Genomic DNA, 25,942 nt, shown 5'->3' with positions numbered 1-25,942 from the left:
TTACCTATCACCAGAACGTTGCAAAACGTTATTCTTATAGCTTCTTGAATAGATGGTGAATTGAAATTTATTCTGCGCGCTTAGAATTTTGTTGTTTTATACCGCGTGATTCTAAATAAATGAGGCAAATAAATATCATAAATCGAGAAGGTCTACAAAAAGAAAATTTTGATTAAAAACTTTTTCTATTTTCGGGGGTCAACTTTTTATGCTGTCAATTTTTTTCAAAGTCACCTTCGCCTATTATTTGGGGTCAAATTCGTTTTTTCAAATGAAACAGCCCTTTTTTTAGATTCGAATTCTTAATTCACAGCAAAAGTGTTTTTACCTGAAAAATTTTGTACTAAAAATGATAAAATTGATAATAATATTAGACACAAAATAAACCTTTTATTGAACTTTATTACGGTATTTGAGCAATTGTATTTATTCTACGATAAATATTACTTTATTATAACAAAAAATCAATTCAACAAATATTCGAAGTTGTACCCTTGCCGTTGAAGGTGCTTAATAATTCTGTTTTGAAATGATTTTGTGGTATTTTCTAGCATTGCACGTGTGACGTTACGACAAGCGTTTCTGGTCCGAGTTTTTACGTTTTCGGAATAGTTCCCATGCGATCAAAAACGATGTTTTAAATGACTCCGCAAAAAAAATCTGATGACGCCAAATCTGGTGATTGGGCCGGTCAGTTCACTGCACTACCACGCCCAATCCACCTCTGTAGAAAATGTTTATTTAAAACTTCTCTGACATTTCTGGCATAATGAGCAGGGTAGCCATCATGTTAAAGCCACATTGTTAATCTTCGCTCTAAATGAATTTCTTCAAGGTGTGAAGAAACGAAGTTGACCTCAAATGACAGGTGAAGGTGATTTTGAAAAATAATTATCAGTATAAGAGTTAAGGTTCCGAACATAAAGAAAAAACAGTAAATTAAGAATTTTTTGTCAATCTCGATTTCAATATGTTTGTTTGTTTCGTTTATGTAGAATCGCCTGGTATATCTTATGCTCACACCATAACAATAAGCTAAAGACCATTTATGCAAATTTACTAATTTTTTAATTGGACACTAATACAAAGAAGCAAAACGTGTTTAAATATTCTGATAGGTCCTGTACGCTCGTCACTATATAAATGCATTTAAATACAAATTACTCGCCTGTCTTTGGGTCATTATTTATTACTTTTCCTATATCCAAATCGTGAATAGGCACTTTTAATACCAGGTTAAACACTGTGGAAGTCCATAGTGTCGATAGAAGAAAACACCTTTAAATCGGAACTCGTGGGAACGGATTCGACAGAATGGTGCCTTTTCGGAGGATTCACATATTGACACATTAGTAATAGATAGATGGAACCTGAGTGCAGCTTCAAATCTAATTTTCACTGAACAAAACTTATGGTTTCATCATTATTTTGTTAATTTGGTTCGTTTTTGATGTACAGGGTAACTTTGAAATCAAAAGAGAATTAAGTGAACCAAAATATTTTCCCAGTAGATCAGGAGATAGTCGGAAGATACTGAAAAGTTTTTAAACAGTTTTTATTTCTTCCAAAAGTTCTTAAACAAAATATATTTAAAATAATGACGCGTGGCATTCATAGAATTTTTGTGGGACGTTTCGGCTTCACGTCACCATCACTAATTGGGCGATCTTAAATACACTATTAAAGTAACTTTTGGCATCTAGTGGACCTCCTCAGGTTTTTACATTAAAGGAAAAAATAAATTTGTTATGTAAAAAAATGATTATGCAGTGACCCGCGAAAAGTACGCATCATATGGGATTTTTTAAATTCGAATTTATCAGATAATTTTATTCTTGGTAAAAGTTTGTTCATTCCTGCAAATGTAAAACGCAATTTGCAAAATTTGTATATCTCATTTCACGTAGGGCAAATTCGAAAAGAATGAAAGTTACTCATGTGTAAAGTACCTTTATTTTTAATTTTAGAGGAAACATGTATTATGAAAAGTTGTTTAAAACACTTTTTTCGAGTATTTTATGACTTACCCAGCATAAACAATAATAAATATTTAATTAATATGCCAATTTCGTTTCAAAAATTGTTAAAAAATACAGATCATATTATTTGTATTTTATTTCGCACATAGCGTTCTGCGTTTGAAGGAATGCACAAAACTTTACCAACAAAAAAAGTTTTAAATAAATACAAATAAAAAATCTCAAATGGTGTATACTTTCTGCCAGAGACTGTGTAATAATATTTCTGACCTTTCTCTTCTAAAAATTTCATTGTGTTAGTATTGGATTCATGGAGATAGTTCGCACCTTCCCTATACATTTTCCACTGAGAAGCACGTTATTAAAATTAAAAAAATATCTTTCCAATTTTTGCATAACCTGGATACTCAAAGCTATGTTTAGATTAAAACTTTTTAATACCTCATTTCGCATTGCATACAATACCACGGCTTCAAGACATATTTCCATTTGCATTCGAGCGTAGCAAATTCAGATGTCAAGCACCAGAACATGGCATCACTGTTCATATTCAAGTTGAGTCTCATTTGAAAGCAAAATACATATCTATAGAGAGACATAAAAATAAATGTTGATTAAAGAAGCCAACAGGCCAAATTTCAACATCGGCTTATGCAGAAGATACCTGACCTATCATGAATTCCTTTATTGCTTTTCTGTGAAAACGTTTTAGGCCTCATAAATGCGACTACGTAATCTTCAAGCTTGTTGCTCATTAGGTACTTGAAGATATTATTACGGGTGTTGAAGAATGCAAAAATTACATGGTGTTTGTTAAATGGTATTATTACGTTTCTCGTGTAGTTTCGGTTTTAATTTATTGGTTTTTGTGGTACACTCGTAAGTAATTTTGCAGGTCCGCTGAAAGAGCTTGATGGTTTGGTTGTTTTAGCTAATGAATGTGTGGTTAATTAGGTTAAAGTTCCCATGAAAATTCGCGAAGTTTTTGCGTTTCATTGGAACTCATGGAAAAAATTTTTGATGAAATCTGAGTTTTAGAAAAACTTACCAAAAATGGGATTTTGCTCTTCCTCAAAGCATTCTACTTTCCTAGGTCTGCCAGGAACCATACTAAGCTAGGAGCCTCACTTTTTTACGTTTTAAAAATAAATAAATAAGATCTTGCAATTCGTGTAAAGGCGGTAAATGTCATATCGTACGTATCATCAGTGCCCATTTATATTGAGAAAGTTATAATTAAATTTATCTTTCTTTAAGAGATTACTGAAGTTTTAGCGTCTTTTCGTACTTCACTTGAAATATTAGTTTAATTGCTTTTTTTACAACATTTTTGTTCGTACACATCAACGGCTAAAATTCGGTCCTTATACCGTACTTTATCTCTAGATATGACAAGTTACCTCCGCCCAAAAGGACCTGTAGTGTCTCTATTCGTTTAAATTTCTCATCGGCGAAAGATATGAAGTACTCATCATTAATTTCGAAGTATTGCTGAAGCTGAAAATTAATTGATGAAAGGACATTTCAGACTACATGGAAAATTGGCAAATATTTTTCTACTTATTTTCTTCAGAAACTAAATACCTTATACTTTTCGTTACTGCGAATACCCAGGAATCCATGTTATGCAGTTATCCATTTTACTAACTTAGCATTCAATCACGCTTCATGCAAATTTATATAGAAGTAAAAAGTTCCTCGCCGTGCAAACCACCATTAAATTCGTTAACAGGGCCCATTTTAATAATCATGGCTCATCCGTTATAATTTATCGGTTTTAGGCGGAAAATACCGTAACAAGACCAAAGACGTACATAATAGTAGCAGGAACAATACCGCTTTCTAAGGTTTATTTTTGGTCATTTACCTTTCTGTCTATATAAATCCAAATATCTCGGAAAATAGGCAAAACTTGAGCAAAAGTTCAATTATCAGTAGCAGTTTTTGTTCCTGTGATGGAAGTTTTTGCTCCAGGGGTGTGAATGCTAACTTAATTTAAACGTATCAATCAATCAATCAACAGTGTTGTCAAGCTTTCATTCAAGGCACCATCATTTAGTAAAAAAGCAACAACAATGGACTGCAAATCATGAATTTGAAATGAATGCTCTAATTGAAACCAATAATCGTCTTTCTCTGGTGTTTATCAGTCTTCGGCGATGTCCTCCGTAAACCTTCAACATATGATCGGGGGGCCGAGGGGGGACTAGTCGAGCAACTGAACCGTTCACCGGCTTCGGCCTACCGAAGAATCATGAATTCCTCGTGTAACCTTTGCAGTACTCACTTTGCAACCATTTCACGTTTTCTATAGACTTTCGAAAGTGACAAGCGGATGGTTGAAAAAAGTGGATTTTTTGACCAGTTTGAGGGGGTGTTCAAAGAGATAGGGAGACGATTTGATTGAGGCGCAGTGAAGTTTATTGTGTACTTTTTATTTTTTATGACCTTGACTTTAAGGTTCTTTGTGACAAGTGTTCAACTAGTTACGGCGGAAATATATGGGTAAGATAACGAAAAAATGTCAAATACCAAAAATATGATAAAGTTGGTCTTCAACAGTTTTGTAAAACATTAATCATTAAAGAAAATTAGTTGCGCCATTATTATAAGTTTGAATTTTAAGAAAAAAGCCCTTTTCGCAGTCTCCCTTAGTACAATTGTCCATTGCCATAAACGACTTCCTCGAAATGGCTTTAATATTCGGAAAAATACTATTAAAAATCTTTATATTTCGAAAGTTCTGTTGTGCACAAGACGTTATAAATAGTTAAGGAAGAGTGAGGGTCACTCACGTGGGTTTTTTATTGTAAAATGTAAATTTTATTGCTATAAGACAACAAATTATTCCTCTTTTGCTTAATGCTATATACTTTGCAATCCTGTTGTTTTTTAGAAACTTAACATACTTAATTGGTCATAAGAACAATATCATAATGTTTTACTTCCTTCCTTAAAGTCTATAAATTAATATTAATACCGGAATTATCTTCATGTTTCAGTTGGTTATTAATATTTCTAAATATTTAAAATTTAATTATATTCCAGAAGTTCCTCCTTTCGTTTCATTCCTGGCAAGTCTCTGTGCTACGATCAACATCAGAAACATTATCAGAAGAGGCAGAAACTCTTTAAAAAATGTCTACTTAAATCGCTGAAAATAACTACATAGTGCCATGTAAAGTGCTCGTTAATGGATAATTTCCTTGCGCTAAATTATGAATAAAAATTCGATCAATATGCATTTTTGGTTTTTAACGTGATTTTATTAATTGATAAACATTTCATTTTGTTCAGATCTCATAGATAATTTTACGAAATGCTTCCTATTTGCATCGCTTATTCAAGCATGCATACATGTTATCTGGATTTCGTGTTTATTTTCACCTTTAGGCTGGATATCATGCTTGTCGGTATGTCTTCCCATCGAGATGCGTCTACAGTTAAATTCAATTTTATTCACTTTTTATTCTATTGAACGTTGAATGTTTCAAGGGAATTTCTTGAAAAGCATTTTGAATTGATTCACCGAAAAAGGCGCCGAGGTGGCAGTAAATTTTAAGGGCTCAAATTGTCTTGAGACTTCCTAGCACCGGAATGAATTTGGGTTAGTTCAGATCAGTATGATTTATAGCTTTTGCTGAGCCTGTGAATTGAGTCCTCTCAACGTCCTAATAGACGAATAAGTGCTTCTATGTCAAGGAGGAGTACTGGCGCAACTTGTTTGTCAAAATTTTCTTTTCGTTTACTGCACTACTGAAGGAAAAACCGTTTCCGCCGGTTTTCGGCTTTTCGACTTTTCCGACGAGCTGTAGCCCCAGCGTTTCCTCTGTCATCAACAGATCGGTAATTTAGCGCATCATTTTGAAGTTCGCAAGTTGCAAAGATGTCAAACTTATTGCTTTGAAGGCTCCTGCAAGGCTGAAGTGACTTGTTGCCGCTATCGGGATGGAGACTGCGTTAGTCGCTCTCATCGGCAGTTTTCCTTGAAGAAATGAGAGATATTAACGATGTACGTGTTCTAACTAAAATTAGCTACTGAAAAATCTAATAAATCCTCATTACAGTCCCAGAAAATTCACGGTTTTAAAATGAAAAGAAACGAAACAACCAGTTTGAAGCTGGTCGTGTAGCAAAATCATCAAGCCAGCCGCATGGACAATATTTTTGCCACTTCGATACAGGAAGGCGATAAATGCAAAAAAAAAAGAAAAAAGTTTACAATAAAGGGAAATGACTTTTTATTATGCGTAACGTTCTTCAATCTACACGTGACTGAATAACAGGATCAATAAAGAATACAAGTTCACCCATAAAAGGCTTGAAACTTGACCTTCTTTGCAATGGAAGACTTATTCAGATGTTTCTTTCTTATGTTATATCTCTTGATATTTCCTTAATTATTGTGTAACAACCTGCAATTTTAAAGCTATTAATCCTACGTTTAGAAGTGCTTCTACGTAACTTAGACGTAAACGTTTCGGCCTTGAACGAGGATGATAAAAATCGGGGTCTGTGACATTTTCTTGCGGTTGCGGTAGTTTTTCTTTTCTTGACATCGTACCAAGCCTAATTATAATGATTTAACGTTTTGTCTCACAGGGGACTTCAGTGGCACTCTTCGTTTTGTTAACACCTCAATAAGCTTACAATTTATAGAACCCAATCAGTCTTCCCTGCGTGGAACCGACCAAAACCGTAACCTAAGTATAAAAGATAAGCTATTAATCGTAAGCGAGAACACACCTCAAGACAATGATACTAAATCACTATTTACTAACAGTAAACTAATTTCGACTGGCTTAGGCCGGCTGAAAAACAGCCCAAAACAGGTTCTTGCAATTTATTATCTAACCAACAGTAATTCACCTAGATTTCAATTATTTATCTTGTCCACGGGTACCTAGGTATACCTAACCTACCTACGGGCTACTTTTACTTACAAAGAATTTCGAGAATTCATGTGACAATAAGTTCGATAAATTACAGATAACACGGTTTTCCTGTATTGCTAAATATGGATAATATCTATCTGGGGCTACTCGTATTATTTGATTTATATTGGGTCTTATACAATAATTAATATGCTGTCGCAGAATGGTGTTCGGTGACTAGGTTGCAAGAGAAAAATATTCAGGTTCACAGTTGCTAAAATCGGAATAATATTGATATATGAACAGTGAATGAAAGACTTGCCGCTTAATTGACATAGCAATTTAATACTACTGTGATCAAAAATATGATGAATTTGTCATTTAAAGTTCGCGAATGCTATAAAATCGTGAAATTATTTTTTTTGTCGGCGGGTAGCATCGTCTGTGCCACCCATGCAAAGTTTCACGCCAATATATTGAATTGCTACAGAGCTACATGAGTTTTCATAAACATTCAAAAGTGAGCTTTTCGAGTTTTACTACGCCCGATTTTGTTGAACAAAGAATTTGCATTAAATTTTGTTTGCGGAATGAATATTCTGCCGCAAAAAGTGTTCACAAATGGTACAAAGACTTCAAGGAACGCCGACAGTTCAAGAAGAACAACGCCCCGGACGAGCATCTACATCTATTGAGGAAATCAAAGATTTGGTATTCCAAAATCGTCGATTGACAATTAGACACCTTGCTAGCGCTGTGAGGATTTCATTTAGGTCAACTCTAATCAATTTAAAAGATGTTTTGTGGCTTGAACGCGCCGAATCTCGACCGGTTCCAAAAACACTAAATTTTTTGGAAAAACAGCATCGCGTCGAAATCTGTCAAACAATGATTTTTGACCGTCGAAACATCGTGAAATGCATCATTGCGCACATGCTACGTACACGACTGGAAACCCATCGAACATCGCTTAAGAGGCGAACTAAAAACAAAAAACCTGCGCCGAAGTCGCTCAAAAATCACGGTCGTGTTGACAGTTTTCTTAGATTGTCACGATGTCGTACATTATGAATTTCTTCCGTCAGGTCGAACTGTTAACAAGAAAATTGTTTGAGCGTTACGCGTCGTTTGCGTGAAGCTTTTCGCCTCAAGAGCCCAGAAACATGAGCAGACAATTATTGATTTCGGTACCACGATAACGCACGGTCCCACACTGCAGAGAACATTTAGCCAAAAACCCGACCCATATCGTTTCACAACCACCGCATTCGCCTGACTTAGCACTGTTGGACTTCTGGCTGTTCAACTGAGACCGCTCCGGGGACGCCGTTTCGACTCGATTGAGGAGATAAAAGCCGAGTCGAAGAAAGTATTGAAGGCCATCCCGGAAAAGGACTTCTCTGACTATTTCGAAGATTGAAAAAAACTATGGCACAAGAGGATTGTGTCGGGCAGGAAGAACTTTGAAGTCGATAAAATTTATTTGAAAGAATAAACAACATTTCTCATTTTATAAATACGTAAATTCAACTTATTTTTGGATCACAGTGGTACAGCGATCTTTCTCGCAAATAACATTTAAATTTCACTTTTTATCATCATTTCTCACGACTGTGGCTTTCCAGTTGGAATAAATCTGTTAATCAACGGGAACGTATGTCATTGTCGAGAATAACTACTGACGCGAGGATGATCGAAGCAAGGTGGACTTGGTCAAAGCTCTGGAAGCAATCGATGTACAAAGCGAACTTCTGCAACTTACGTGGGGATAACTTCCTGATATGGCGACTGCAGCAAAGAATCGTAAATGCACTGACAGCGATTAGCTACATCTTGCACGTTTGTCTATGCTGAGAAGCAGCTCTCAGTATGCTGGTTCCGCCGGTCGCTTCTTCAATTTGAGCAGTACTACCATTAGTTTTCCTTGAGGTGCCAAACTGATCGCGTTTAAATAGCCTTAGTGAGTGGTTCCCGACCGACCCTTTTGGTAATAGCCAAAGACTTGACTTAAGGAAAATATTTAAAGTTTTTGTTAAAATTCATAGAAAAATTTGAATGGAGCCTCCTTTCAAAAATACTTGCTCGACCAATATTCACCTGAGCAAAATGTGAAAAATAGCATTGTTACACGCGTAATTGTAAATAAATTAACATTCACAGATTACTCTACGCCATATTTCAAAAATAGATCATTAATGTTAACGAGCCATTGCAAAAACTCTTCGTATAGAAAATCTACAAAAATATAAATAACTTATAACTCGCATATAACACAAACAATGGAAGTTAGTAAGTTGTTGGTGATATCGTCCTCTCTAATTTCATATCTAACTCACATTCTACGCTTTCTGCACTAAGAAATTGGAGCTAAATTCACAATAGTTCAACTTAAAACATAAATTTAATTGTAGTTTCTAGATACGTACTGATTCAATCTAATAGTCTTTTATGGAGCCCTCATGGAGGTATCTATTTTAAATTAGAGATATTCAATCTCCAACGACTTTCACGCCCCAACATGAATACTTATAACCCGCCTATTACAATCTCAATGTAATCAAAACAGGCACATAACGTACTAAGTTATTAATATTTATAAAGTTGAAATCAACTGAATAACGGGACATTATCGGGAACATGTCTTAATTGTACAACTGCAGGTACGATTCACAAAATAGCGTTTTCGAAATTCGGTTTGAAGACCTTTTCTGACATTTTTCAAGAAGAAAAATTAAAATTAAAAAATCAATATTAATGCAAATATTTAACATAAAGTTGAAAGTCATACCACGAAGATCGCAACGAGAGTTCATCAATTGATAGTTAACGAGCTGCCATTGCAAATAAGGTCATTGATTAATGGAGAAAATCTCATCACTGTTTCCATTTTCACATATACATATTCAATTTAATTGCTACATGCCTGCTTTATCACTGCTTAGTTAACGTTAACTCAAAGTGGTGTAGGTGTGAAGTTAAAACGAAAAAATTAAATTGATGACTCTCTGCAAAACGAGAGCAGCCTGAGGCCTCATCTAAAGCTGCACCTGTACACGTTCTTTCAATCTCTTATTGGCACCACCTTTTTCTAGTAGAAGCAGGCCCAACATTCTCTTTCGAACCCAGACGACCATGAAGGTCTTCCTAATGTAACAACTACGGTTAATGGGTTCAAAGCAAGTACCCATACAACGACATTTGAAACGAAATTAAAGTTCATTTGATTATATGCGATGACTCAAAGAGCATGTCTCGTTTACTTAATCCGAAGAGCACGCATTTCGCGACTATTGTGGTTTTCAGTAAATATTCCTTTGTTACCAAAGATTGAAAATGTCAGTAACAATTCAGGAACTAATAGGTTTTCGAAGTTGCTAAATGCACCGTATTGCCGTTTAAACTTGGTAAAATTCGATGGTTCAGTTTAACCTCCTTGTAGTCATCCAAAGTAGTAGATTTTACTACAGTGCATTCCGCATCTTCATTACCAATTGGTTTTTAATGCCTCAATTCCAAAGATTCTTGCTTTAGACAGCACTGCTTCAGTGCATTTTTGAGTTGGTGGGCAACTATAAATTTTGTCACTTGGTGGCATGTGCGAATACCTACTAACCGAGATACCATCATGAATTTCTCTTGGGTATTTGAATAATAAATTATTATATTCTTTAGTGGATACGAAGTGATTTGTATAGTTTCATCTATCATCTGTGGCATATTTATGTTAATAAGCTCAATAGAACACCTGCTGTGCAATTCGAGTATGTTACTGGATTTTTTGTCGAAAGTTTTGTAGGCCATTGATTGTTTTGACTACTCATTATTCACTGATCTTCAAAGGGAAAAATTAGTCTGTGCTTGCGTGGTCATGTGAGCGATTGAGCTTTTTTTTTTCGTTTAAGTCGATTTCATAAATACTCTGTTTTTTGCTCCAGGAGTTCCTAGCTGCCGTTCGAAGTGGAAAGAGGGATTTACGATCTGTTCTAAGGTCATCTGAAGCTGGCAGAGCTGTGGTATCCACAGGTAAGTAATTTTTTTTCGTAATTAGAGAAAGTTTGTCAATTAGAAAGGTTTGTAGCCGTGACATTATGGTAAATTATCACTTTCCGCGCTTATTACTTAAATCTCTATCGCATGAAAGTGCTCTTTTTTAATCGTCCTCTATGACGCTGATAATCATACGGAACACCCTAAAAACATACCGACGAACTTTAAGAGGTGGTGGTGGCAGGCATCAATACAAACTTTTTTCTCTAATAAATATGCATATGTCCGTGAAAGCGGCCCTAAAGCTGTGGGACAAATAAAATATTTTAATTTATATCAATTACCTGAACTCATTCCTGATTTAGCTGGACATTACTGTCTTCCATAGAACATTTTTTCCTTTGGGGTTGTCTCAAATCTCTGGTCTACGAAACGCTTATTCGTAAAGAATAAGATGTCTTAGCGTGAATAATGGCTGGTTGCACACATTTAGAAGCTATTCCTGGAATATTCCCAATGGTCGCAGGTCAATGAACCCACAGTGTAATTTTTGTATTAAAGCAAATGGTCATCATCTTGATAATTGCTGAGAGCCATCGTGTATTTATGAGCAAGTCAATGTCAAGACGAACAAAAAGTGATCATAATGACCAAACCATATCGATTTATTTCTGCTCAAACGGCTCATTTGCGCCTATATGTTTATTAAAGAAAAAAGTTTGTTTTGACGTTCCCATGTGTTGTGTAATTTTGAAACACTCTATATACTATATATAAAGTACATAATTATTACGTACATACGTGAGCCGGGGCACTTAAAATATTGTAATAAGATGTTGTAATGTTTACTATATTGAACAATTTAGTATCTTTGGCACTGGAGAAATCACTGAATCGACTAGGCACGAAAACATTTACTTTCGTGGCGCAAATACAGCCTTAAAATGGTCACTTTCATGACAACTTGCGAAGTTCGTATAGTTGAATTTGAAGGGCCTTTCATAGAGATTGGGCTGCTTTTCTTACAAAGGCACAAAATATGTTCCGCTTTAACACCATTGAAACAACCTCCATTTGCGATTTTTTAAAATTTTCGCCTTTCCTAGGCCCTAGAGTAATACGAGATACATCAAAAAGCAAAAAAGTAACAGACACTGAAGACACTAGAGAACTAAGCTCCGTACTGCCTGGTGGGAAAATCGTCACTGAGACTCAAAGAACCACTGAACATGAAGAAGTAGATGATGACGAATTGCCTGAAGATGCCCTTGAACAAGATTACCACAAAGAAACATCTCAAAGGTAATTAATACTCAAAAACGGAAAGTAGTCAGTATCATAAATATTGTTTAGGTATTTGAAGACTCGAGAACAAGAAGACGTAGATTACTTAGCGAACGGTCGAAGCGTAGGGCATGAAATGAAGTACAAGACGGAAACCATGGAAATCGACAAAAGGGGGGAAGATGAGGTGGACCTATTTGAATCTTTGTCCACTAGAGCGAGAAGAAGGGGTAACCGGCAGCCTCACCGTTACAGAGGTAGGTATCTTCTTTTTAGTGATTATCCGTTTTTACATCACATGTATATAATGCACCGTTCATTGTTTCAAATAAGTAAATAATTTATTAATGGGGTACAAGGTTGTACCACTTAACATCATGCAGCCTCGTGGAAAATACCATGGCAAATCATCTATTAGCTTCTGACACTATTCTTCTTATTTACGTCTGCTGGGATCAAATTAATGTCACTTACATGGAAAAAAAATTGTTGCACAATAAGTCTATTGGCACGCAACTGTCCATTACAAGTGAAATCAATTAAAGAACTTTTACTTCTATTAAGATTCATTGATAAAAGATTTACATAAGGACAATTGGAATTAGGAGCGTTTATCCCGGTTAAGTTGGTGTCAATGCGTCCACAAGGTCGAGCTGAAAGATACCTAATAATGGTTCATTACGCGCTATATTTATATATCAGCATTGTTGTGGGGTAATTTTTTTCGACAAGTATTTTTTTTTTATTCTATAAGCCAGTTGGAGGCCCACACATGAAAATCTTGGTAACACGCACTAATGAATAAAGACTTAAATTGTGGGTTAGAACTATTTTACAGCTTGCAGTGCTCATTCTTTTAAGTCATAATGAATATACATAAACGCCCCAATACCATCCGAATGAACAGTACTATAAGATATTAAGGCAATAATATACGTGCAGGACTAACAGTGTGCCATTAATTCATTATAAATTGAGGGAAATGTGTTACCCATGTAGCAGAGAAATGTTATTTTTATTTATTTTTTCTTATGGAACCCCATGTATGATATGATGTGTTTGAATGCTTTCAGAAAATTTTAACATATATTACGTAACATACCCATGTCTAAATTCAACGGTTATTGAATATATGCAATTAGAGTGGCCTGTCAGATCGCCTGACTTTACCCTTACGGCCTCTGAGACGCAGGGTATATTTAAAGAAGTCCAACAACATGAAACAGTTAAAATACAAAATTACTAAAGACGCTCAACAAATATCTCTTCAAATGATAAAAAAAACTTACTGGGAAATTTAAATTGCAGCTTTCCAGTCATCAAGAAGTCGATTCGATCACAATTCGATCAGTTAATACGTTACATTGCAGTGGTTAATATTGTTTAGTTTTGTTTCAGTATCAACAGGACCATCGTTATTTCTATTTCTTGTACTTTTTTTCAAAAACTTTTGCATTTAGTCGTGACTAGGTTATATGAAATGTATTCAGAATTTCTCAAAGAACTCAAAAACGGCATAATATACATGGGTTCGATAAGAAAAAACTGAAAAAGGTCATTTGCCTACAACATATACGTATTTGTTGCATCAAAAAATCACAACTAAAACAATATTTTACGTGTTGTAGCATTTTCATCAAAAATATTTTCTTCAATATTTAACGAATTTATGCGAAACTTTTAACTCTCTATGTACATATAATGTATAATGATAATGCCAAGGATTACCATTATCGTTTGCAGTTGCCGTCTCAGGTGGCACGAGAAGCTCTAGTGGGCCCGAGAATATTTCAGTGAGCGCTCAATCTGGATTAAACCTTACTAAAATAATTTTTATATCTTCAACGATCCTCACTGATGATAAGGAGACACTTCCAATTTTTTGATAGCTGCCATTACTAAAAACTCCATATTTTACCGATTTTAAAATATTCCATTTGGCTAAAGCATCCCGTATACTATGTTTTTTTAAGTATTCTCGATTTTCCTTCTGGCCATTTAGTTAACTAACCCTAGAGTGCTAAAGTTATTAAATTTTAATAGCCGTGTTTAAACAATTATAGAATAATCCAATTTTTCTTCATAAATAAAAAATTACTATCTAGAATTTTAAGGAAATTTGATGGTGCTGCCCCCTAGTAGAATAGTAGTCATAAAGTGACGCGAATAGACCCTTGGGGCCTCTTTCGCTTTCCCCTAAAACCTATTACATTTAAGTTCAATGAGATTAAAAAAAATCGCAAACACTGGATACCTCTTGTAGGTCCTTAACAATACACGTACAATAACAGATGTATATTTGAGAAAGTATGATACACTGGATTACATCACGTCAGCATTACGTAATGCACCGTGTAACGAATGTTGTAAATAACTAAATAATACGATATTAATTCAATAACTTTAGTTGAAAAGCATTGACCTTTTAATACGAAGATGTGCTTTGCCGTATTCCATTCTAAAATTACTTCCTTATTTTTGGCCAAGACCTGAGCGCATATTAGGAAATGATGAATTCTTACTTGTTATTAAGCTAAAAAGCTGACATTTTCCAAATCTCAAAAGCAATTTCCTTTTAGGCCTTGAGAACGGCACACAAAGTCCCTTAGATCGCAAAGACGCCCTAACTCGTCGCCCTTTAGATTTCGATGCCGAAGAAGAGACTAGAAAACACGAGACCTCTAAATGGCTTGAACACCATTTTGGCTCGGAATCCAGGTCCTCGAATTCCACTCTAGATGACGAAGAACAGCCCCCAAAAACTAGTTTCTTTAACGTTACAATAAAGAGTCAACCGAGCAGAACTGAGAATTTGCAAAGGAACTATGTCAGTACCGTAAATAATTCGAACGCTAGAGTTTATAGTCCTGTTGAACCTGAAAGGGATAGAAATCAGTCAGGGTATTATAAAGGTAATACATACTTCTAAATTCTCTCTTTATCTCTTTTTCAATTAAGCGGATATCAAACATTTGACTAATACTGCTAACGGGTAATAACAATTCTAATTTGCTCAGCTTCTGTCACTAACATTTAACTGTGACGAATTTTAGAATTGTAGCAACGAATGACGAATATTTCAGGAGTGAGTGAATGGTCGGAACGCCGTCAAGACAAGCAGCACCACTATAACTCCCAAAGAGAGTCGCCGCTGGCATACCAACACTCACCACCCAGACACGTGCCTTCTCCGTACTACGTAGATCGACCATCCAAATCGCCAATCCCCGATTACATGCGTTCCAGACGTTCTCCAAGTCCAGACTATCGTCCTCAATATTCACCATTGCCAGATTACAGAAACGGACACTCTCCAAGCCCAGATTATAGTAGACCTGTCAAGATTTCAGCTTCTCCGATTAGGTTTGAAAAAATAATAATAATTTTGGATTTAAATAACGAACTAAAAATTGTACAGAGATCAAGAAGAATCCCCAACTCCCCCTCAAAGGAAGAAGGCAGTAGATCGCAGGGAGAAATATGCTGATAGCTCCGACAGGAGAATTCGATACGACAGTGGGTATAGGTCTACAGGAAGGGTTGAAGATTTGAGGTATGTAATTGATTTGAGGGATCATTTTATAGCGGAAGTCATGTCGCTGTTTCTTGCAGAGACGATAGAATTGATCGCATTGAAGAGCCACCGCCAGATTACTCTCCACCCAGTCCTCCTCCCATGCCCAGAGAAGATAAAAAGCACTATCAGAAGACCCGGTTCGCTACAGATACAACTCCGCCGAAGACTAAGAGTGGGAATATTATTGGTGAGTAATCAAGATAGGTCCCGTAAGTATGCTGTATTGTTTTTCTGTAAGGCTCGTGGACGATGAATGATAAAGCAGAAATTCATATGCTGTCAAAATCAGTTTCCAGAGAGAGAGTCCAAAAAAGTCAAAAAGACAATCACATCTATAAATTCCGGAAAATTTCTGGAACATTCATCAATTCTAAGCCCTTCATTCAATCTATCACTCAGTTTATATCTAGTCAGAGTCAGTTTATGAAATTTCATCTCCATCTATTCTGTAGGGAAGACCTTCTTGGAGATTCCAAAGCTTATCAATTTATGCATGCTTTTTACCGATGCTTTCGATATTTTAAAGTTTATCTTTTCGCTTTGGGTGATACGAAGGGAGGATAAATTTCAAGAATAACAAACTCACATGCCATGAAATTGGTCAGACAAGAAGTGCGTGGTAAACGAGATTTCATCAAAATGCGGCTAGACCACATTCCACATACCAAACCTCTCTCTCTTGCCCTGTAACGTCCGTAAAATCTCCCAATTTCAAAGAATTTTCTAATAATTTTTTTTCAGGCAATTATTGTTTGTTAAAATGTAGAGACACCATGAGTTAGCACTAACCAACGATCAGTTATACCAAAATAAAAATTTAAGCCCTATACCATCATCCTCAACAACAATTATTTCAGTTCAAATTCAAACGTCCTCTGTAGGGTTGCTTTCAGAGCTTTTTTGTGGCAAGTGGAATCGCGATTTGCAACATGAATACGAAGCTTGAAACAAGTTTGCCAATCAAAGATCAACTTATTTGCATACGAAACATTACTATTAGACGTGTTTAGTAGGTATTAGATGCCGGTGGCAAAAGTGCTTTTCTCATATACTTCATTCCATACAACTAACAAATTGTCGAAAGTTCAACAACACTTGAACCCACGTATCATTCCTTGTTGGAGAATCTCATTAAGGACAACAAAAAATCCTCATTCTTTTTATCGAGTATAAAAAGCTCTAATACAGAATTATAACTATTTTAATAAGATGATTGAACTCGTATGTAATCGACTCTACTAAGAATATGGCTATAAAAATTTCCAATTAATTTTCAAACATCTTGTTCCTCATTGTTGCAGGCCAGTCCATTCGCAAGTTAGTCAACAAGATACGGTCTGCTAGTGCTGAGCGGAAAGCGAAGCAGCAAAGGGCTAGAAGGTCGCCTAGCCCTTCATATCAGCCCGGACACGTCATTGACAATATTGGACACACAATGGAAAGACAGCCGGTGCAAAGGTAGGCGAAGATAATTTTCTGTTGATATTTTTCAATTGAAAAGTATATTTTGTTATAGATATTATCTGGGCGAGGATCCGTTTGGGGGCAGCATCTATGGAAGGGAAAATAAATACGATGGAGTTAAACCCGCTAGAAGTTCTAGGAAAGGAAGAGATGACGATCGTGATCGAAGGTAGGAATTTGAATTATAATAATCCGTTGTTCAAACCGAAGTATATTATTTCATTACGTAATCTCTAAAATATGTAGTAACTACTACTCTTGTACGATTTGAATTAAACGTGTTTTGTCTAACCACTAGATATACTTAGAGGTATTTCCGCAGTAATGTAGATTAATGTAGAAGACTAATAAGTAATTTATGAGACAATCGTTCCAAATTATATACAATACAATAAGCATATTATGTAAAGTATAGTCGACAGCATGAAAACTTCAACGAGGTAATTCTCAACTCACATCTAACTTTGACTAGAGATAGAATATCTTTAGTAATGGGCGGCATATAGTAATATTTGAGCTGGTCATTGAGCAGCCTGAACGTTTAAAGGAATAGAGAACGCATTTAGTAAGGGCTAAATTTTTCAAATTCTATCAAATTTACCGGGAGCATAATTTTCGTGTTAAATTAGAATTTGGCGCTGGTCATTGGTTCTACTACCCCGTTCCATAGAAATGATATTCCCTGTACACTTCTCTACATATCAATAATTTTTAAGTGGAATTTTTGGAACCGATCTCGAAGCGAGATCACAATAGTAACTGACAAGCATTATTAAATATTTTTCCATTACTACTGAGCAGAGATGCTTAATTCGAAATTAATGTTAAAACTGGGAGATTGTTATTGAGTAAATGTGGCTTGTGCATGAAATTTATTCATATTTGCACTTTTTCAAGGGTAAAACGAATTCAAGTGTCAAAAGGTATTTTAAGACTTCCGTTACGAAGATCCCCGTCTGATATACAGAGTATCTACTCGTATAAACAATGCGATAATCAGGTTTGGTTTCAACAATCGCCGTTTTTTTTTGATTACATACAATTTTTTAAGCACAGACGTTACACCTGCAATTCATTGCTGCAACTTTTCCTACAGGAAGAAATTGCTTCTAAAATTCTCTACCACTTTCTTGATACTCGAAGGCCTTTGCGTTTCGTTTTGTTTGTAAAAATCGCTTCTTCTGAGATTCTAAACGAAAGCTTAGCCTATTTCTTCTGATAATCTCTCGTCGTTCCACAAATATGGAAAATATCATTGGTTATGATGGCTGCAGGACTTTCTTTAACCCGCTCTCAATGACTGTCATCCAACGTACCTCTGAATTTCTTCACGATGTTCGATTTCTTCTTCAACACAAGAACCTTCCTGCCAATCGTTTAAAAACGTCATCATAACATCCTCGCTCCCTTTTAGGCTTCACTTCTCCGATTGTACTTCTTGGGGTTGTTCCATATAAATTTATATTAAACGGAAAGTGGGAAAATGTTCATTTTTTAGAGCTCTTTTTGACAGATGTCCGGATGAAGATGTATTTTGAATTTTCCGCCCGTTTTTGTCGACAGCTGGGAGGAAATTCTAGTTGAAAAACCTTAATTTGCATTTAGAAATTAAATTGAGCACCTTACCAAAAACGACAAAGCAAAATTTTCATTTCTTGTTCATTTCGTTGGAATTGAACTCTAGTTTGTTCTTCACAGATATTGTTTTTCTGCTGATGTGGGCGTCCAATGCGCAGTTTTTATGATTAAAATATTGAAGTTTTTACTGTGGCTTCCTGATACTATGCTAGAACTACATTTCTGGCTCTGAAAATTACTGCTATCGGTTCGTGACGTAACATTACAACTTTTTCTCTTGAATACAAATAACATACCAACCAGGCTTCGGGAAAATGGATATCTATACTGCACTTCCCATAATCAGGAAAGCTCACACTAGAGCAAATAATAATGAAAGTATTTATTTACTATAATTACAAAGAGTAAACACATTTAGAAAACAGTTAAAAGACACGGTCACGATACAATATAATGTCACTAGAGTAATTCGAGATTAACATAAATAATGACTGTAATAATTCAATTGATGAAGACACGAGAGAACTCAAAGCAATAAATGTCACAACTGGATCAAATTTCTTTGGCAAATCAAGGATAACGTTCTCTCATAAAATGAGTACAGGATTATTTGCCAAAAAGAATCCAGATGGTTGGTGCTAATATTTGGAAAATACTTCTCACACAATTTTTTACATTATCTTCGACGTTTTGGACGTGGAAAGACCCACCACCATCAGAATATTGCTAAAGCACCTGCGAAACCAATTTCACAAGTAATTTCGAACCCGCACATTCTGACTTGTAGGATCTGAACAATGTGCCTATTTTAATTGGTTAGAAGTACGAAAGCTCAAATTTATAAATTGATTTTATGTAGGATATTTTTGTCACATGTTTATTTTTCCAATTCTCTTAACCTACGCAACATCAAAAATGTTCACAATCCCAAACCTCACTCCGTTTTTCTAAGTAAATTACCCTCGTTAACATGCAAGTCTCGTACTTTACCACGTGGGCGACCTATCATTTACTTGGAACGTAATCGCAATTAACAGCAAAACAACACAACTATTAAAAAAACAGTCAGACATGTGGAAAAAATATGTTCGTTTATGTTCAGCGCTCATTGAATAACGTAGGCCGCATTTACCTCACAGAACAATGCTGTTATTAGGCATATAAATCTGTTCGGACTATTTTACTCAAGGTCCACGTAAGATTCTTTAAAAATTACGTATGTATGATATTGAGTGTCGCGACGGCCAAGGAGTGACCTTAGTTTTAATGCATTTCAGCTATATTCGGTAAAAACTATTATTAGTCTTCTTAATTCGTAAAGGACAAGGCTCGTGAGTTCCACATATCGATTGCAGCTCACGGAAGTGAGTTTGTGCGATTGTTTAAATGTTTTTACCTTTTACAGTATAATTGCAAATGCCGACTGATGTTTAACTGGAACGTTTTTGAAAACGTGTGAAAAAGTCACAAATAAAAGGACTTTCTTACAATATAGTTTTCCTTCCGTGACAACATTACAGAAACAGAGTGTTTGTCCACCGAAACCAAAATAAATTTGAGTAGAAGTGACTCGGAGATCGCAAAACCCTTTAGGTTCGTGTCAAGTGGGATTAAAAATCTATTTGCGATTTATATAAAAACGACCAAAAAATCGAGGCCTGGACTCCGCGAGGGCCCGAAAAATCACCTGAAGATTTTCTAGTCTCAGAGGAATTCTAGAGTTTCGTGTTATTTGAATGCTTGAAAAGACTCCCGTAAGACTCTAAAAAATTTAATTCAGAGAAAAAATTTCAAAATCATCTCTTAGTTTTCATGCCATATCTAAATTATTTGGCAGTTCGATGACCAGTCCCAAATTTAGATGTAAACTTTGTTTTAAGTTATACTATTAACCTCTGTGATAACATAGAAATATTGATGAATTTCCTAACAAGTTACCAAAAAATATTAATACCAAAAGCTTTGTAAACTTATATCTATCTAAATAAATCGCGATGAGTAAGTAACTAGTTGTCTTTTATTCTATTGGTCCTTTGTACAGTTCTTTTCTACTCCCAATTTGGCAATTTCTTCCTAAATTATTTTCTGAATATTAGGCATTCAGTTGATAGCCGCAGTTGAACCTTATTTAAATAAATGCGAAAAGGTAAATAAATGATGCACATACTAGTATATTGTAAAATTAATACTTTAAACTGCCATTTCACTAATATGAATAGGGGCCAATCGATCAAAGTTCTCCTAACATCACCTGAACGATAATTTCCTAGGCCAATTTCTACAGAAATTATCCATGTGATAAAGTTATCGCTCCTTTGATTTTTCGGCTTTTCGAGTAAAAACAGGGTTGGAGCACTCGCTGACCCGTTTTAAATCCCATATTTCAGAGTCTGTTAACTGGATCACTAAGCTCGTGAGTGAGCTCATTAATAAATAATTATCGATTAAAACATTCCTAACCCACATATCACTAACGTCACCGCTGTATTCGCCACCAACTTTTACTTGGTTTTAGGCGACTTTTACAAAAATAAAGCGTAGGCTACATATGTTCTCCATTTTAGAGAAATCAGATGCATAGATTTTTTTCTGTAGTTTTAGCGAACAGACGATATTTCACTGCTCACATTTTCAGTGATGATTATCGTTTACGTTAATTTGTGCATTTACCTAAAGGAGCAGAACCGCAAAAAAATTACATTCACACAAGAGTAGAGAACGATATCATTACCTTAGTGAAGCCTGTGTTGATCATTGCAACCAGTATAATTCCATTTCCGCCCACATTTTTTAAATGTCGGTCATTTCCGCGTGCTCAAGTGGGGGCCGACCACCACCAAATACGGCTCTGGTCTTCGTTTTTTTTTTTTAAGTAGTTTTTAATCCCCCCACTCGCTTCATTACTAAATTAAGGCAACATGTAAATTACCATCAAAACATTGGCGAGAGATTGTAGCAAACGCCTTTTGCAGGTCGCAAAGCACGCTTGGGAGGTTTAGTAAGTCGACTAGCCGGTTAATGAGTAGGTCAGTGGATGAAGGGAGGAGTTCTCAGACGTTGCCCAGGCACCTTAATAAGTACGAACTGCCGAATAGGTTGAATGGGAATAATCGATCAAACAGTACCATTAACGTATCGATTATCAATACTGTGACTCCGCCTAGGATTGTTAACGAAGGTAAGTACTTCTTGTGTATATTAGTAAATATTAAGTCGAAAACTAGTTTGATTCTTTCTTCTTGCCATTCCAATTTTTTATTTTGTCATCACCGAAGTCTTTAACCAACATTTGGAGCATTGAGAATCTGAAGCGTCGGAAAAAGATTTATTTCTAGTTCGGAATTCTTATGAATCCGCAGTCGTATCGTTCATTTGAATTACAATACGTTTTTCCATTTTCAATTTAAATTGATAAGGCTTAGCAGAAAAAATTGTTTAATTTAATAAAATTTCATTAAGGGTTGAAATTTTTTTTTAAAGCTTATTTTTTAAATTTTTTTCCACAAAGTAGCAATCCTTGTTTCTTCTGAGTTGTTTCTATGTCGAAATCGCAGCAATTGAAATGCGATTGGTGCAGGTTTCATCCTGCAGTGCGTTAAAAGTGTTTGCGATTTTTGAGTAAAATTGTCAGGTCGATGGTATGTTCCAAAAACCAAATTTGAATTCGGAGTATGACCGTTTCTTTACGCCATAGATGTTTTCGTATAATATAGTCTTAGTTACGCGAAAATCGGGATGCATTGCTGACTCTTTTATTAACTACCTATCGAAATGCATAATATCAGGTATAGGGTAACCCTCTAGCACGCGAAATTATCACAACTTATTTGGTATTTGAGATCAAAAGGAAAAGTTAAATGCAAGAGTCCTAGGGTGGTAGGTCAACAAAGGGCTAACGACGGAAAATTAGAGAAACAATTTGCCAATTATGAATTATTCCAGTTTCTCGTAAAATTTTGAAAAATTCTATGGATTTTGAAAAATAGGTTTTTTTCAATTATTTCTTTTCTCACAAATATAAAACTTGTCCTTCGCGCTGAACAGTGCATGTATTTTTGTCCCGTTTGTCAAGACCAAATTTTGAAGCGGCACGTGTATGTAAACAAGCTCTCGAATATTACTTAATAGATTTTTTACAGCTGTTTTGTATATTTTAAATGCGAAGGGTACGTTAAATCTACACTCAATAGCACTTAGGCACCAAGGTTACCTATATTCTAATGATCTCGGCAGATTGTTTTGCATTTATCGTTTTCGATTTAAGGAGACATTAAGTGCTTCTATGAGATATCATGCGTAGACTCAAGTTACGATTGTCTCTTCTGAAGTAGGCATACTCCTACCCTCGCTCCAACGATTTTCTCAAATTATTATCAAGTCAGATTCTATGACCGGTTCTATTCCAAATTGCCTTAGGAGTGAACAAAAGTGGTACCGCTCCTTAGATTTTGCAGTACGAGATTAGAAGGCAGCTTCGCTTACCTTACGACTTCAACAAGGCGAGTTTGAATGATAGAGCAGAATAGAGAAACAACATTTCGGCGCTGAATTCAATAGTCCGCACATTTATATACCATTCATTTCGAAGTACATTTATACCCATAGAAAGCATGGTACGTACTAAATCAACAACAATCTCATTATTATTATCCATGAATCATCACCCGCTGATCATGGAATAGGTATGCATATCTATTGGTTCGGTTTCAACATTAATAAATTATTCATTAAATGAATATGAGTGACGAGAGCAGTAAAAAAAATCAAACATTAATTTGACAATTAATTTGCCATCATAAGAGTAACTTGGAGAATAGGGCTATTTGTGTACTCGTTTGGCTCATTCACATACGTATTAAAGAAACTCTCAGAATGTTTCAACTGGAAAGTCACTTGGCTATGTTTTTGAATTCGCATATTTCCCAATGTCAGTAACACGTAAGAGCCACGAAGGTATTTAAAATAGATTTTTAAATCGCTTCTTATTCGTCCCAGCGAATCACACATGCCGTGCTTCTGCGGGAGGTAAATAATGATTTTTTCCCTTTAGGCCCTGCCAAACCGGCCCGTACCTACAAATCTAACCTTGCGCGTAGCAAAAGCCTCATCGTCCACGGTGATCTAGACGCCACCCAAACCAGACCAACGATGTATACTTCCAACTCCAACATTCACAGACTGAACGACAACCCCAGTGGCCTCAAGAGTCCTGGACTTATTTCAAGCCTCAACAGAAGCCATAAGGTTGCGCCTGGTTCATTTATAAATAAGATTTCAACACGAAGAAATTTGCAGGATGTAAATAACGATGACATCTACACATCTCGTTTCCAAAGAAACGGAGATAGTGTGGACAGTGGCATCAGAAGATATCCAGATTTCAGCACAAACAAGAGCGAAAATAAAAGGGTTTACATTTCCGACATTAAAAGCTCATCCCCTGATTATTTCAAAACGATAAATGGGGACTCTGACGATTGGAGAACCAGAAGCTACAATACTGCCACCTCTAGATCAACCACCAGAAACTTCAATGGCACTGATGTTTACGAGCCACCCACTAGGTAACCCTGTATTTCACATATCAAGAACGCTTTTCACCGTCACTATGTGTAATTCGCAGACTTCGTGACACCCACATCACCACTTCTGCCCCTTCTCCAAGTCACTCAATATTGCGACGTGGTAGCAACTCCAGCACAGACTTTTCAGAAACTTATCACACCACGACAAGGAACGACGATCCTCAAAGGCCCAGCGTTACCAACACCGTCAAAACTATCAGCAAGAAAACCATTCCTGGGAGACATGGTAGAGGGTTGGAAACCATTGAATCGAGCGAAGTAAAGAGCATCACCAAGAGCCACTACAGGAACAGCAGCAGGGGCGGATCGCCCCCTGGAGGGATGAGGTACTATGAGAGCGAGAGGCGATATGATACCTCAAAGCCAGTTGTCATCGAGGTCAGGAATTATAAGAACTAGTAGGTCAAGAGGGTTATTCAGAGACTTTTTGTGTATTAATTTTAGTAGGTATAGGAGCCTTTGGTAGATCTTTAGCAGTGTCATTTATTCATGCAGAATCGCTATTATTTATATGTCTTACATTGCGGAGAAGTGCCATTTAATTTGTTCCAAATGTAGGAGGTACTCTTTGTTGGTTGCCATGTCTGAAGCAAATGTTTATTTCCCCCGTAACAACTAAACTTGCCAGTTTCCCGTAAACTTTGTTTTCATTTTTTATATTACTTTTAACATTATTTTAAGATACGTTATCATTAATATTAATGTTAACCTAGGTTAATTTTTATTAATTTATTTGAAAGTAGATCTGTACATTTTCATACGTTTGAATCCAAGAAGTAGTGCTCAACACTAGGTTTGTACATAATAAACTTAATACGAAGGTTTTAACCGTATTGTTTAACGAAAACAAATTAATAAAGCTCTTACATAACACTATGCGTCAGTTTTATTGGCCTCAACAGTGGATTAGGATAAGCAAACATGTAGGAATTGCGTATATAATTGGCTGCGATCCTGAACTATCACATGATACGTATGAAATCCAATTCTTAGATATCTTGGGTACTGACGCCGACGCAATCATTTCCTCTGAATATTTGTGAACGAGGTTGATGATGATAACTGCGGGTAATTATAGATGATGTACATAGTTCTGTGTTGATGAATCCATTAGTGTTTTCGGTTTATGCTTTGATTGACACGAAAGGTACCGCATGAAGTTGAAAACTGAAAGATATGAATTTCGAATTGATTTCAATTTACGTACATTCACTGCATTAATAAAAAATTTGGAATGGCCGATTCGGGACTAGGGAGTAATTACTACTGCAGAGGTTTTCCTATTCTCCGGTACGTGGTCACAATCGTAACAGTCACAATGGCATTACTGCTCGTCGACCTACTAAATAAAACGCATACAAATGAACAATATTAGAGATATTCAATATGACCAGCTAAAGTTAAACAGTCATAAACTTTGTGCGAAGGATACCATCTCCACGCGTGTTACGCAATCAAAATGGTCACCTGACGGTACTGGGCGGTTGACCATAGAAGGGTGAAGGGAACAGCTTAAAAAAAGTTGCTTCTCGTTCGATAAAATCTGCATTTTTGTTATTTGCAGTTCAATTTCATCTCATTTTAATCAAAATATCTTTACGTCCATTGGGCCAC

General features: G+C 35.9%; 1 protein-coding gene across 4 annotated transcripts in view; it reads left to right on the top strand.

The window, feature by feature from the left end:
• The window catches only part of chas (chascon), a 58,121-nt gene extending 32,917 nt beyond the window's left edge, over positions 1–25,204 (top strand). For 3 of the 4 annotated variants that reach the window (XM_066297365.1, XM_066297363.1, XM_066297364.1), the window contains 13 exons: positions 10,789–10,876; positions 11,947–12,142; positions 12,194–12,381; positions 14,704–15,036; positions 15,208–15,487; positions 15,543–15,677; positions 15,737–15,888; positions 17,003–17,159; positions 17,218–17,334; positions 21,716–21,921; positions 23,794–23,987; positions 24,039–24,307; positions 24,367–25,204. In XM_066297365.1, the coding sequence (XP_066153462.1) occupies positions 10,789–10,876; positions 11,947–12,142; positions 12,194–12,381; positions 14,704–15,036; positions 15,208–15,487; positions 15,543–15,677; positions 15,737–15,888; positions 17,003–17,159; positions 17,218–17,334; positions 21,716–21,921; positions 23,794–23,987; positions 24,039–24,307; positions 24,367–24,727 (2,676 nt within the window). In that variant the 3' untranslated portion in view covers positions 24,728–25,204. The remainder of the gene's footprint in view (positions 1–10,788; positions 10,877–11,946; positions 12,143–12,193; positions 12,382–14,703; positions 15,037–15,207; positions 15,488–15,542; positions 15,678–15,736; positions 15,889–17,002; positions 17,160–17,217; positions 17,335–21,715; positions 21,922–23,793; positions 23,988–24,038; positions 24,308–24,366) is intronic. The other variant, XM_066297366.1, reaches the window with a different exon arrangement.
• Positions 25,205–25,942: the final 738 nt, after the last annotated feature.

The sequence above is a fragment of the Euwallacea fornicatus genome, chromosome 28, assembly GCF_040115645.1.
Source record: "Euwallacea fornicatus isolate EFF26 chromosome 28, ASM4011564v1, whole genome shotgun sequence".
Lineage (NCBI taxonomy): Eukaryota > Metazoa > Arthropoda > Insecta > Coleoptera > Curculionidae > Euwallacea > Euwallacea fornicatus.
This window is presented reverse-complemented; position numbering and strand designations above follow the sequence as displayed.